At 38.5% G+C, this 13657-nt stretch overlaps 1 protein-coding gene across 3 annotated transcripts in view; it reads right to left on the bottom strand.

Moving 5' to 3' along the window:
* ENAH (ENAH actin regulator) overlaps nucleotides 1-13657 on the bottom strand; it is a 52646-nt gene that overhangs the window by 17773 nt on the left and 21216 nt on the right. For 2 of the 3 annotated variants that reach the window (XM_082480616.1, XM_082480617.1), the window contains exons 4-5: nucleotides 3339-3658; nucleotides 1317-2117 (exon numbers count right to left, since the gene is read on the bottom strand). In XM_082480616.1, the coding sequence (XP_082336742.1) occupies nucleotides 1317-2117; nucleotides 3339-3658 (1121 nt within the window). The remainder of the gene's footprint in view (nucleotides 1-1316; nucleotides 2118-3338; nucleotides 3659-13657) is intronic. The other variant, XM_082480618.1, reaches the window with a different exon arrangement.

The following is a 13657-nucleotide window of genomic DNA, read 5'->3' as shown; positions in this document are numbered from 1 at the left end:
AGGAATCAACTTTAATAATTTAATACAAACATTAATTAGTGAGTTAGAAGACTGACATATTTTAAGCTGGTGGGAACGAGCTCTTCTATTTTTTACCTATGATTCTTTTAATGCTTTAAATTCACATTGATATTCAACACAAAATGTGTTTTGAAGAAAGAATATTCTGACAATTACTGTGTTTTAATTATAGGAACAGTTTAAGAAATTGTGACTAAGAGAATAGCCCCACACATCCTGCCCCCGCCTCGCCCTAATTGCCATAAGCTGCTAAAAATGCTGCCCAACCACCTTAAGTAACCTCTGCAGGCAGGAATTTCCCACACAACTCTTCCTGCTGTCCTACTCTGCTAACCACTATGTAAATTTGAAAGCCTTTTAAACTTTCTTGGCATCAGTCACCATCCAGGTGCACACTTCTATTCCATATTACAAGTGAGGCCATCCACCCTAGTTCCACTCCATCCCAGAGTAGCTCACACCTTCATTTAAGACAAGAGGGCATGCACAGGATCTACTCTGCGCAGCTTGTGTAATGAAGCCACAGTCTGCTCATCTGCCAGGAGCGCCTCTGCCCACAGCTTTAGCTGAGCTACCACAGACTTATGTACAAAGACCTAAATCTAATAAATCAATATAAAAGCGGGATTCAGGTTAACAAAGACATGTACATCCATGTAAAACACATTTCTATCGCATTGGTAGTGTCTCCATTAAGACTGCGACCTGCTTAATCAAACTTTTTTTCTAAAGTCTTTTTAGCTACGCTGGTAGAACACCACAGGAAGACCTGTCTTTTATATAAATATATATATGCGCACATACAGCCATATATCAAAATACAACCACTGTCCAGAAAGAAATGCTGTAGGTGTTACATACGGCTTTGTAAATTTGAAGCTACATAGAGTATCAAAGTGGTTCAGATTATTCCTCACTTAGGGTCACTCACATGTCCAAAGCCACGCATACATTCTTCCATATTGGCTGCCATCAGGAAACTAACGATGCTGCCTATTAACACCACATTCCAAATAAACTAACAGTGCAAGATTTACCAAGCGAGTATTCAACAAGTGAGAGCTCAAGAAACCAGAATTTTATTTATGGCAGGCCACAGAACACCGGCTCTTCTCCATGGAGCTTTAAAGTTTCCCTTACCCCAGTTTTCCAAATGGTATTTCGTTGTGGTATTAAGATCACTGCAACTTTGGAAGCATTGTATTAATTCTTCGGGGCAGTTACGGGCTTTGATACCAATTGGTTTCGACTGCATTCCTGATTAGTGCATTAGTAGCAATAACAGAAAGCCTTACCCTGCTGGGTCGTAGGTTCAATCGGCTGAGAGGCTGCCTGCAAGACTGGCTCAGAAGCAGAGGAGTCTCCCAGCACAGAGTTTAGAGAGTTCTCAACAGAGGCAGGGGTAGCTGCAGAGGGAGAAGGGAGAACACTAGGCTTGGATGAGGGAGTCGAGGCATTCGGGGAGTTGGGAGAAGGAGAAGCTTGAGGTCCAGAGAGTGACAGAGGCGGAAAGGAAGGCAGTGGGGGGGGAGGAGGTGGCGGAGGCGGAGTTGGACCTGAGGTAGAAGGTGAAGGAACCGGATAAGCCAGGTTTTCGGGAAGCCCGTTAGGAGCCGTGGGAGACGTGGACATTTGGGTCACTGGATTAGAAGCCGACACTGGGAGGACAGGTCTTGGACCAGTAGCTTTGCCTGGTGGACTGCTTATCATGACTGGTGGAGATGGAGGAAGGGGGGCAAAACTGGGCGCGGACCAGGCAACAGGCTTTGTATTTGGAGGCAAAGTCGCCGGGGCACTGACGGGAGAAGGGGGCCGAGAACTTTTGTTCAGCGGACGAGGAACCGTAGCATAATGGGGGAGAACAGGGTGGAAAGCTGAGCCTAAAGATGTAGCAAAACGTGATGCAGAGTGCCTTAGAGGCGGTGTAGGGGGAGTGGAAGTCGGTGGTGCAGAAGTCACTACAGCGTACTCCGGTGCGGCCTCTGACATTGGTGCTGAGACTGCTTTTGCATATGATGGAGGAGGTGCTGAAGGAGGCTGGCAACTGGAGTATTCAGGAAGTGGAGTGCTATACGGGGAGTTGTCGAAAGATGGAGCTGGACAGAAGATGGAAAGCAGCAGCAAAGGCAGGATAAAAAAAGGAGAAAGAGAAAAAGGGAGCTAATGAAGCAACAAAACCAGCATTCAAACAAAATGTATAAATGTAGACTACAGTTAGTACCAGAGGATTAGGCACAAGTGAAAACACTGTTAGGAAAGTTTTACATATTATCAACAGCTGCTTTTAAATTTTACCAACTATTTTTGTGCCAACATTCGAATTTACAAGTATGTTCTAGAGTAAGTTTTCTCAAATCCCATCTGTGAGATGGATTAGATACAGGGTTGATTAATCGGTCTTTTATCAGCTTTTATCTTGTTTGGTTGCAAACTGCAAGCAAGTGTAGTGATCTTAACATTTGTTACAACTCCACTAACAAAACTCATACCGTAGGCAGCAAGTACATATCGTCTTTCTCTTCCCCAGAAAAAGCTCCATCGCAAACTTGAAAGTACTAGGACTAAAACTACCAGTAAAATCCTCTGCTCTTAAGTGACTAGCTCTTACATAGTATACCTCAACTTTTACCATGAGCTGACTTCTTATGTAAATTGAGTTTGTTACTAAAGAACAAAGTGCTTGACTAATATTCCATTATATTACCAAATTGAGAAAACTTCCAGTTATCGCTGGATACATTTCTGCAGGCAGTGCATTATCTTATCTACAAATACATATAATACGTTTTACTGAAATGTTACTACAATGATAAATTAAGCAAGACTTCATGCTGAAAGGCATTTCTCGCACTATTACTTTACTTTATGTAGGTACGTACCTTCTACATTAACGCACTCAACTTGATATGTTTGGTTTTTGGTTGTTTTTTTTTTTTTTTTTTCCAAATTATGTAATGACAATACATCTTGTTTAATAGAGCAAACAATGATAAGGTATTTAGAAATTTTAACTCATCATACTTTAACCAATGTTGGAGGTGCCCAATATGATTCAAGTTCTTCAAGTAATGTGAGAGTACAGCAATGGAGTGAGCAAATAGTACAAAAAAATTATTTCAGAGTTAATGGAAAATTATGACAGGAAAGTCAAAGATCTTGGACTTCTTGCCATAAAAAGGAAGCAAATAGAAGCCTGAAGTATTGACTGTTGTTGCACAACTGTACTCACTGCCCTTTGCTGCTTCTCTCCCACTCCATCACTCAAACACATAAAGAGCAGTCTGGTACTTGAATACACTCAGTTTTGAAATTCTTACCAGCATTTGAAATTCTTCTCTCTCTTTCCCATTCCAATTGTTCCCTTTCCAACTGTTCTTGCCGTTCTCTTTCTTGCCTTTCCCGTTCAAGTCGTTCAAGTCTTTCTCGATCCTGCCTCTCCTTCTCTTGTCTCTCCCTTTCTAGGCGTTCTTGCCGTTCCCTTTCTTGCCGTTCTCTCTCCAGTTGCTCCTGTTCTAGGCGCTCTCTTTCAAGTCTTTCCCTTTCTAGCCTCTCTCTCTCCAGCCTCTCCCGTTCCATTCGTTCACGATCCAGCCTCTCCCGTTCCAGCTCCTTCTGCCTCTGTTGCTCTTGCAACTGTCTACAATCATGAAAAAAGGAAAAAGACTAAGCTGCAAAGCAAAAACCAAAAATATCAAGCAACTGTTAAGAGGACAAGAACAGATAAGCTAATCAACAATCTTTGCACCAGCAAGAACAAAAGCACAGCGTTTGTACCTACATAAAATTCTGAACTCTACATGTTATTTTTCTAAGCTGGATAATAATAGTTGTATTATGCTTACAGTAAAAAGAATCACATATCCAATTTCCTCTTAACTAATTTAACATTCTGAGAGACAGCTTTCAAGAGGTAAGAATAGAAAGCTGGTGCTGATAATTTACTAACTGATGCAATCTTCCCAGTTTGGGATATGAAGTTACATTTGTTCTTTGCATGGTATTTTGTACTCAAAGCAGTGAATAGAAGTACAGTGAAAGAGCAGTAACACAAATACTCATTAAAAAAAAACACCCCCAAACAAATTACATTTTTCAGATAAACTAGTTGGCTAGTTTTACAGAAGCATCAAAATCTATATGTGTCCCTCTCCACTTGCATGCTACTACACTCATACAGCTTAACCGGCATCAAGACAAGAACACCCTGACAAGCAGGGGAATACTGGACATAGTCAGAAAAAAACTGAGGGTGCAGCAGCCAGGGAAACAGTGCAGGGAGCTGGCAGGGTTTCCAGCTCATGGGAGTCTTTGCAAAGGAAAGCAGAGAGGTAGGAGACGTGGAGAGGAGAAAAACAAGTAAAAGCCAGGCAGAGGAAATAGAACTTTGTAAGGGTAAGAAGGAATCACGCAAAATTTGCTGCCAAACCCACTAGGATGGCTGAAAGAAAGGACTTTCCTTCAAAAATGCAGTGGGAAAAGATGTACACAGACCTTTTGCTTCTTTCCCCAAACTTGTAAATATTTTCTTTAGTTTTTAAAAATAGATTTATATTCAAATAAGATACATGTTTCTAGTCAGGTAAAATATAGCTTTTGGTTTTCAAAGCTTTTTCATCTCTTGGAGGAGCTCACTACTAAAATAAAAATTAGGCACATGCTCATCAAAGCTGTGGCCAGTATGTTCGTGTCAGTACGTATCACCGGAAATCTTGTTAGTTATCATCCTCTACCTAAATTCTTATTTCCAAAAAATCATGACATTTTAAAAGAACTTGTATACAAAGCACAAAGCCATTTTTTTCTGCTGTGCTTCAAATACAAACTGAAGATAGCTTCTCAACAAATACCAAGCACAGGCAGCTTTTAACTATAAAGCAAAAAGGAGACTTCAGTTTTGACACCTTAAGCTACTAAATATGTGTTTTCTATAGACTGCCACTGAGCAATCTTATTTGGAAAGGTCATTAGTAATTCTAGTCTATATGCTTAGAGCCATGTAAAACTTAAGCCTGAAAACAAAGGGAACGTCGGCTATTTCATTCCTATTCATGCTCAGAAAATACTGGCAGAACTGGAAAGCCCAGCTCATACACTGTTACTATTGAAGTCCATCCTCTTTGAGAACAATGTTTTTCCTTTAAAAACAAATACAAACCCAAAACCAACTCCTGTTAAATATTGAAGTTTCACTATTGCTATAAGCAATTAAGTTCCAGTTATGTACAAGCAAAAGGACTTTTCTGTACTGAACTTGTTACCCAACATCCTCAGAAACTGCAAAACAGTTGTGCTGCTGTATCAGTTCTTCTATCAGCTTCTGGTCTCCCATATAACAAAGTTGTAACAGCAGTCACTAAGAAATCCAGCTTATTAAATGCTTGATTTTTAGCCTTTGAAGTCCACCAAAAATTCTGGCAACTGACTGATATATATTTGGAACTAGTAGAGGATTTCTACAAAATATCAAAAGAATAAAATATAAACCACAGAAATGTAAGCTCCAAATGGGATATTAAAATATTTTTGGCATTACATTTTTGCTTGCTCTGTACTGTACAAAACTAGTTTTAGTATGTGCTTTTGTTCCCCTCAGATAAAATCTATTATTGGAAGAAAGCGGGGTTTTCATCATTGCTAACTTCAGGTTGGTCTGAAGATAAGGCTCTTTTTTTGTAAAGGAGGTGGATGCACAGACTTTGGTAGCTAAAAGGCTATTCAGAGCAGGAGTCAACATTTACAGACTCCAAAGCAGCTTTTGTTTATTTTGATAATTCTTTTTCATTCATTTGCCAGAAACTAGCATATTCTACCTAGAAATATACACAGTGTTAATCCTAAAACAAAAATGTAGATAAGGCATTTGAGCTTATAAACATTTCATGTTATGTTTAGTTTATGAAACTAGAAGGTACCAATTCACTGGGTTTAGTGACACATGAAGCCAGTGCCCGATATTTAAATTTTCTGTTTCTTAAGTTCTTCATTTTTTTTACAGAAATAGAACCTCAATATAGGTCACTTCTCACATAACAGCAGCGTCACCAAGGCAATACTGCAATAAGCCATACCAAGAGCCATGTCATTTCATATCCTCATAAGCAACCTGGAAAAGAATCAGTGAGGTGCTCTTGACTAAGCTCCTTAATATTAAGTTATTTAGGATAGCAAGGATGATGACTGATTATGAAGAACTACTATGGATCTTCTAATTCCAAGTACCTGGGCACTAAAACTGGCAAATAAAACTCAACTGAGCTATAACTGCAGCGATGCAGGAGAGAGAGGAAATCTGCTAAATTCATATATAAAATGCTGCATTACAAGTTGACTAATGTCTCAGGAGTGGAATATTAGGGCTGTGACAGACGATTCTATGACAACATCCATTCATTGATGCATTCTGTTCAAAAACATAAACCAGATACTATACTTTAGAAAAGGATTACAGAGCAGTATAGAAAATACCATCATCCTGCTTCACAACCCTGCATCTCTGTTCTCATCTCAAAAGGGGGAAAACCACAGGACTGAAAAGTTCAAAGAGCACTACGGCTATGATCAAAGGTACCAAACACCTTCCATTCAAAAAATAACTAAAGAAGTTGGAATTCTGCATTCTGGAAAAGACAACTGGAGGTTTATAAAATCCTGAGCAATAAGGACATCCTAATACAAAAGCTGGAAGGGAAGAGTCAATGCAACTAATAACAGCAAAGCTAAAAAAAATAAAGACTGAGCACCTCTGCACATCAGGGAGACGACCTGTGGAACTCCTTGCCGACCTGTGGAACTCCTTGCTGGAGTGATTCGAAGAAAGAGTAGGAAAAACCCATGAAAGGTCATTTAGAAACTGCATCACACAAGAAGCTGTTGAACCAAAAACGCCCAGGGGACAGGAGAGTAGCAGGGGGGAGTATTCCAGGCATTTACCCTGGCCCAGAAGGGTGGGGACTTTTGTTAGTTTTTACTTAAAGCTTTTCTAACTGCTGTGAGGGATATGTCCACATGCCTGTGTATGTACGTACTACATACAAGGAGGGGAGGAGGGAAACAGGGATGACAAGACTGCATATAAATCTATACTCTGTCTCTATCTAGCATGAAATTACGTGCAATTTTAGCTAAAGCATGAGATGCATGTTTAAATCAAACTGTTTGGAATTGACTAGTTTTCCTGCTATGTGTGAACATGTTCCAGAGGCTCACCTGAGGTTTTTTTCCTCCTCAGAGACCTATAAAGACAGACAATGCCCACGTGCCATAACAAAATAGACCCAAGGGTTTATACGCTTTAACCTTTATCTGAAGCAAAAAAGTATTTCAGTCAGCAATCAACACTATCAAACTGTATCGGCTGTCTACTAAGATACAGATAAACAGCAGTGAGAGAACCACTTTTACCCACACAGGACCTAAATGAAAAAGTTCTCATTTTAAATAAATATTGAGTGATTCAGTACTTAACATCTCATTTTTCTAAAAGAATCTTCATTTTCCATTTCTTCAGGAAATAAAAGAATAAACCCAGAATTTTTTCAAACATACAAATAAAAACTATGAACAAGTTGAGCACGTTCCTTACAATACCAATGCTCTACCAAAAGAGGGCAGCATGTTCCTTACAATACCAATGCTCTACCAAGAGAGGACAAGCATTTCCTATCTTACATAAAACTCCCATGCAATAAGATATGAGATTAAATACCTCATCCTTGAGAATAATTTTAAGTTTAAATTATTCTCATTATATATTGCTGAAGCATCCATTCATCAACAAGAAAAAATAACCTAAAATAAACCAAAACAAAAAAAAAAAACCCACTCAACAAACAAAAAACCCCCAAACAAACAAAAAACGCCAGACACCACTGGACACCACAACCATCTGCTTTTTTACAGTACTTTTAACAATTTTCATAAACCTTTCAGATCGAAAACCAAAACTGACACAGGTCAAAAGATCAGTATGCCAGTAATGCAATCAAGTTGCTTCAACACAACTTAACGAGCACGGATGAATTTCATAAACTAAAAAAACTATAGCATAACAGGTGTAGCTTAAAAAGATTAAGAACTCATTCTGCTAATTAAAAGATAAAATAAAAAGAGGATAAATTTGTTTGCATTAAAACCCCCTGTTTTTGTTTAGTTAGCATTAGATAATTTTATTTTAAAATTTTGTCAGACATCAAAATTATATTATGCAAAAGCATTAGTACATTAGAAAGAGTCATTATATATCAATTAAAGCATTTCTGAAATGTCAAGACTGGTAGTTCTAAAGCATGGGAACATTCAAGAACATTGTGAAATCAAGACATGAAAATCCTTCAGCCTTAGAAAGCCTTAGAAAGCACAGTATCTAGCTACACGGACAACTTTTGAAAAAGCTAAGGTGGTATTAAAAATGCCCCAGAAAGCCTTCTTATATTGAAATGCTAATTATATATATAATTAATATATATAAAACATATATTAATATATAATTAAGGCACAGTGATCCTTATTGCTTTGACGGTGTGAATTACTGGAATCTAAGAGCTAATTTACATTGAACAGTTGAGAAAGTGCTATAAAACTGAACATCACGTCAGTCATAGGCAACGTAGGTACTATTACACATGGGCTTAGATTTGAAGAGTCAACTTCAGAATTTCAGAATAGCTGCTAGCTTTATCACATATCCTACTCCTGAAACTTTCTTTTTGGATTTTAATTAGTTTTATGCCAAAAGTATCTTAGGAAACTTCACTTTGGGGTGACAGGTGTTGTTTGGTTGTTGTTGTTTTTAAATTAACTTACTTTAATATTACAACAGCTTCTAAAGTTATTTCCCCTCTTTTTCTTGCCCTTAATACTTTTGTCCAGTCAAGGAGGGAGGAGGTGATATAGTCAGAGGATGAAGAAAGAATCACATTTACAATACTAACTTGTGACTTTGAACTCTTATCAGCATTAATCGTCCAGTTCTTTGGGCAGCCAAGAATCAGGAGCATGAATACATTCTTGAAATAACACAGGCAGAAAAATGCAACAAGTAGAGTTAAGTACACAGTGTTGCATCCCTGCTGAAAAAAAACCCACACATTTTGCAATGGTGAAGGTGTTTAGAATTTCTCTTACATGACAACTGCAAACCAGAATTGCTGTTAGTTTACCCAGGTACATACAAAGCCTTCCTAGTTTGTTCCAAATCAGGTCATAGAAGCGAATAACAACTAAGAAGCAGTGCTACCATCTCAGCTCTTGACATTATATGAAATGAGCCAATACCTCACGCACACCAAGATCACTATCATGCCTTTCACTAGCGAATAACATCACTACATTCAACAGATCCTCAAATGCAGCAACTAGGAAGCTATCCCAAAATAGTATTATTCAATACTTTTAGATCTGTACTTTTTCAGGAAAAAAAAAGATAGGTTGTTTTAGCTTCTGCTCCTGGAGGTGAATGACTAACAGAGATCCTCTGATCCCTTTTGCTAAGGACTTCAACATAGTCAGTCAAAAGAACTGAAGCCTCAATCAATTTTCTTAAAACATGACTATTACCACAAGGGCTGAAGGGAAGACAAAGATTTCAAATAGATTCAGAAATTTCACATTTACTGGTAAAACAGTATTCTCTGTCAGAGCAGACTTAACAGCCAGAGAGAACCCGTCTTCTTCTGGAAGAAATTTTACATTGAAGCCTGTATCTTGGTCATCTGTAGAAGAGTTACTGCAAGCTTCTCAGTTTGTGGAAAGACTGCCCTTCCACCAGAGAAAGTATGCCTCAGCATTTAAGCAACTCTCATTGTGTCAAAAACCAGAGCTGTTGTCACAAGGGCACCAAGAGAAAAAAAAAAACAAAACTACATGTAACAAATCCACTGCTGAAAGAGTTTGTGAAAGCAAATAGCTGTCTGCTCTGCAAGGTCATCTTGTTTCCTCAGGTGCAAGTTTTTCCGTATGTTCCCATAAATCTTCAGGATTTGAACACTAGCTTGCTTTGCTCTTGGACGTGAGATCAAGGCATTAAATTTTTTCCTAAAAAGATGATAGGAAACCGCACCGAGAAAGCCATTTATCAACCTGAATAACAGAATTCAGCCACAAACCCAAAAGGCTTCTTGTCATGAAGCCAGATACATTAAAAACAGAGGTATTTCCATGAACAGTACAGACAGAAGCATCTTTGTATCACATCCAAATTCAACAGGCACTGAGCTGATAGACATTCCAAGATGAATAGAAACTGGTTTGATGTATTTGATCTTAAAATTCACTGTAGAAAACAAAAATCCAAAACAACGACTGCAGAAAATAAAATATCTTGAGGAACAGACCTGACTGAAGTAATTGCTGCATTGAGTGAAGAGGTCAGCTGCAGGCAGATAAATACATAGTATTTGACAGCTGTTAGTCATCATTTATGAACACACCACTTTCATATTCCATTCTTTACTGGCTGAATAACTCTGTGTCAAAGCAGGGCATCAAATCAATCAGAAAGATCAATAGGAATACTATCCTTATTTTGTCTCCTTAAAGATATAACAGCAAGGATGGGGGAAAAAAAAAAAAAAAAATCACTAATAAGATGAGTGTATTGAAAAAGGACATAAAACCTCATCACTTGAGTCACTAAAAAAAAAATATGTTGAATTAAAAAAAATAAATCATAAAATAGATTCTCTTGAGGGGAGATTTTCAGGTCTGCGTCCCACATTGTTTTGGGGTGGGTTTTTTTTTTTTTGCTTTTTTTGAAGAACAGTTTCTTGCTCGTGCTCTTACCTATTCTGAAACAAATGTATGTGGCGTGGTAGAAGACAGACACAAGGATGACACCCAAAAGGCAGCACAAAGGTTGACCAACCCTAGCTTAAAACAGTGTAGTAATGTATTCTGCACTTTATCTATTCTGAAAGTTACAGTTAAGACATTCTGTGCAAGAACCCAAATGTGATTATACTGAAGCATTCAACCAAGTATGCATCTTCCATTCTGTGCTTCACTAGTTTGGGGTTTTTTTTAAATGTAAATTTTATAACCCAACATAAACAAGAAATCTAGCAATAATGCTACTATGTCAAAGTTCTAAAGGTAAGTGTGTAATATCAACCATAATTAGTTATCAAGACCTGGATTAATCAACCCAAACCAATGGAGTTTTTCAAACTGTGTTGGTGATCTGGCCATTAAATTTAATTTACCCAATAAATACTAAAATACATTTAACCATTAAAATACATTTACAAATTTAAAAAGCTGCTTTGCAATGACTAGCTCTACAAGAAGTCCGTAGTATTCCAGTCCTAGAGCGTTCGTATGCCTAGACTTTCAGGGCTTCTCTGAGCTCTTGCACCAGCTCTTCTAACCCTGCCTCTAACCTGCAATAAACAAGACAGTAACGTTTAAAGTTTTATTCTAAAATGCTGAAAGGCCCAGCATGTGGGCATAGATACCATTATCTAATCCAACAGCCACTACCTACTGGAATACATCTCACATGATGGCTCTCCTCCTCCCACCACTGAGTCACTGCAACAAACAGAGTAGCTGGCTGCAAACAGCTACACAACGCGTAGCTGAGCTGGAGGCGCCAGCACCAGATGCAGGGTGACCTCAGCTCCATCTGAAGCACGCTGTTGTCTACAGAAGAGCAGCTACCTTGTGACTGCAAGGAACTGCAAGTGCTCTATGGACATGAATTTAACTAGACACAGTCAACCTACTTTATCACTGTTACAACTGTTCATAGAAAAAACAAAACAAAAAGGGAGTGTTTTAACATGTTGATTATTCTGAACTTAGCTGCTAGTTTTGAGTTTTAACACCTTAATCCTCTGATCTTCTGCGCAAGTTCAGAAAAGGAAAAGGTGTATCTGCTATGGCCCTCCAAATTTGCAGGAACTTACCAAATAATAAAAACTGAATATCAATGTTAAACTTGCTCTTTCATCTTTAATATAAAATATTTATTCATTGTTCCAAAATTCAGCACATACCACAGAGCTCACTCTCACACGGTCACATAAACCTACTGAATACGTATCTCAAGATCACAGTATCACAGTATGCTAGGGATTGGAAGGGACCTCAAAAGATCATCTAGTCCAATCCCCCTGTCGGAGCAGGAACACCTAGATGAGGTTGCACAGGAAGGCGTCCAGGTGAGTTTTGAATGTCTCCAGAGAAGGAGACTCCATAACCTCCCTGGGCAGCCTGTTCCAGTGCTCTGTCACCCTCACTGAGAAGTTTCTTCTCAAATTTAAGTGGAACCTCTTGTGTTCCAGCTTGAATCCATTACCCCTTGTCCTATCATTGGTTGCTACTGAGAAGAGCCTGGCTCCATCCTCATGACATTCCCCCTTTATATATTTATAAACGCTAATAAGATCACCCCTCAGTCTCCTCTTCTCCAAACTAAAGAGACCCAGCTCCCTCAGTCTTTCCTCATAAGGGAGATGCTCCACTCCCCTAATGTACACATTAATGCTTACATACCATAGAATGAATATACACCACCCCTCAAATTTCAAAATCCATTTACAAAGAGAAAATACAGTCTAAATCATGTCAATACAGATTGCAAACTTCTATCAAAAACAGGCAGCCTCCAAAGTACACCTGATGCACCAATAACATAACCTTCGCAGAAGCGATCAATATTTAACCTCTTGGCATCTTCATAAGCGCTCTCAGTTGCATGAACTTCACTTTGCACCACCTAAACTGAACTTTTGCTATATGCTCTCACTAAAACTCTTACCAAGTTAGCTTTATGTAGTTATTTATTTTGTAAAAGCATTGTTAACATGCGAGACAGTCTCAACAGATTCTACCTGTGCATACTACAAATTGTTTTAGAGAAACTAGAGCTATTCAACTTGATAAAAGGAGCAACAAACAAGGCACTTTTGAAGATCTGCAAAGTTTGACTGTTCAGAGGTAAGGGAGTGAGTTTATGTATATGCTCTGGAACTGACAATTACTCTCAGTTTCAACAGTGGCAGACCTTTGGTTTATAAACAGCAGTGAAAGGTGAGACTGCTTCAATTATGTCCTTTTTTGAAGTTTGTATCAAAGAACACTTTACACTTAATTTAAAGCAAAATTATAGAGGCATTTAATTGACTATGTATATCATGATTTTGAGACACTACACAAATCCAGAGGTCATTATAACTATTTCCAATGTTCAAGCAGCTTTCCCTAATTGATCACCATTGTATGTAACACTTCCACTGTCAATTTGATTCTCCCTGTACACAAATATTAAGACATCCTAAACACTATTTGGTCTACAGGTGGGGAGGGGGGTCCCCTCTAAAAACGTCTAAAAGCAGGACACCAGCCATGTATTATTTCTCATTCCGTTTTGATCAAAACATCACCCAACTCCTCCTGTTCTCCTTTGTACTCATGTATCTCAACTCACATCAGCAGCCAGGACTTATTTTGTTCAGCAAAACACCAAATAAAATTTGATCGTTCCCAATCCCAGTGATACCAGAGGAACTGCCTGTCCCTATGCCCCTCACACTTCCACAGCAATCCTCCTCTCTCCCACCTTAACTAGGAACTTACAGAATCATAGAATCATCTAGCTCAGAAGATACCTTTAAGATCACAGATTCCAACAATCAAC

This window comes from Vanellus vanellus, assembly GCF_965231255.1.
Source record: "Vanellus vanellus genome assembly, chromosome: 3".
In the NCBI taxonomy this organism is placed as follows: domain Eukaryota; kingdom Metazoa; phylum Chordata; class Aves; order Charadriiformes; family Charadriidae; genus Vanellus; species Vanellus vanellus.
Note: the sequence above shows the minus strand (reverse complement) of the source record. Positions and strands in the feature narration are given on the sequence as shown.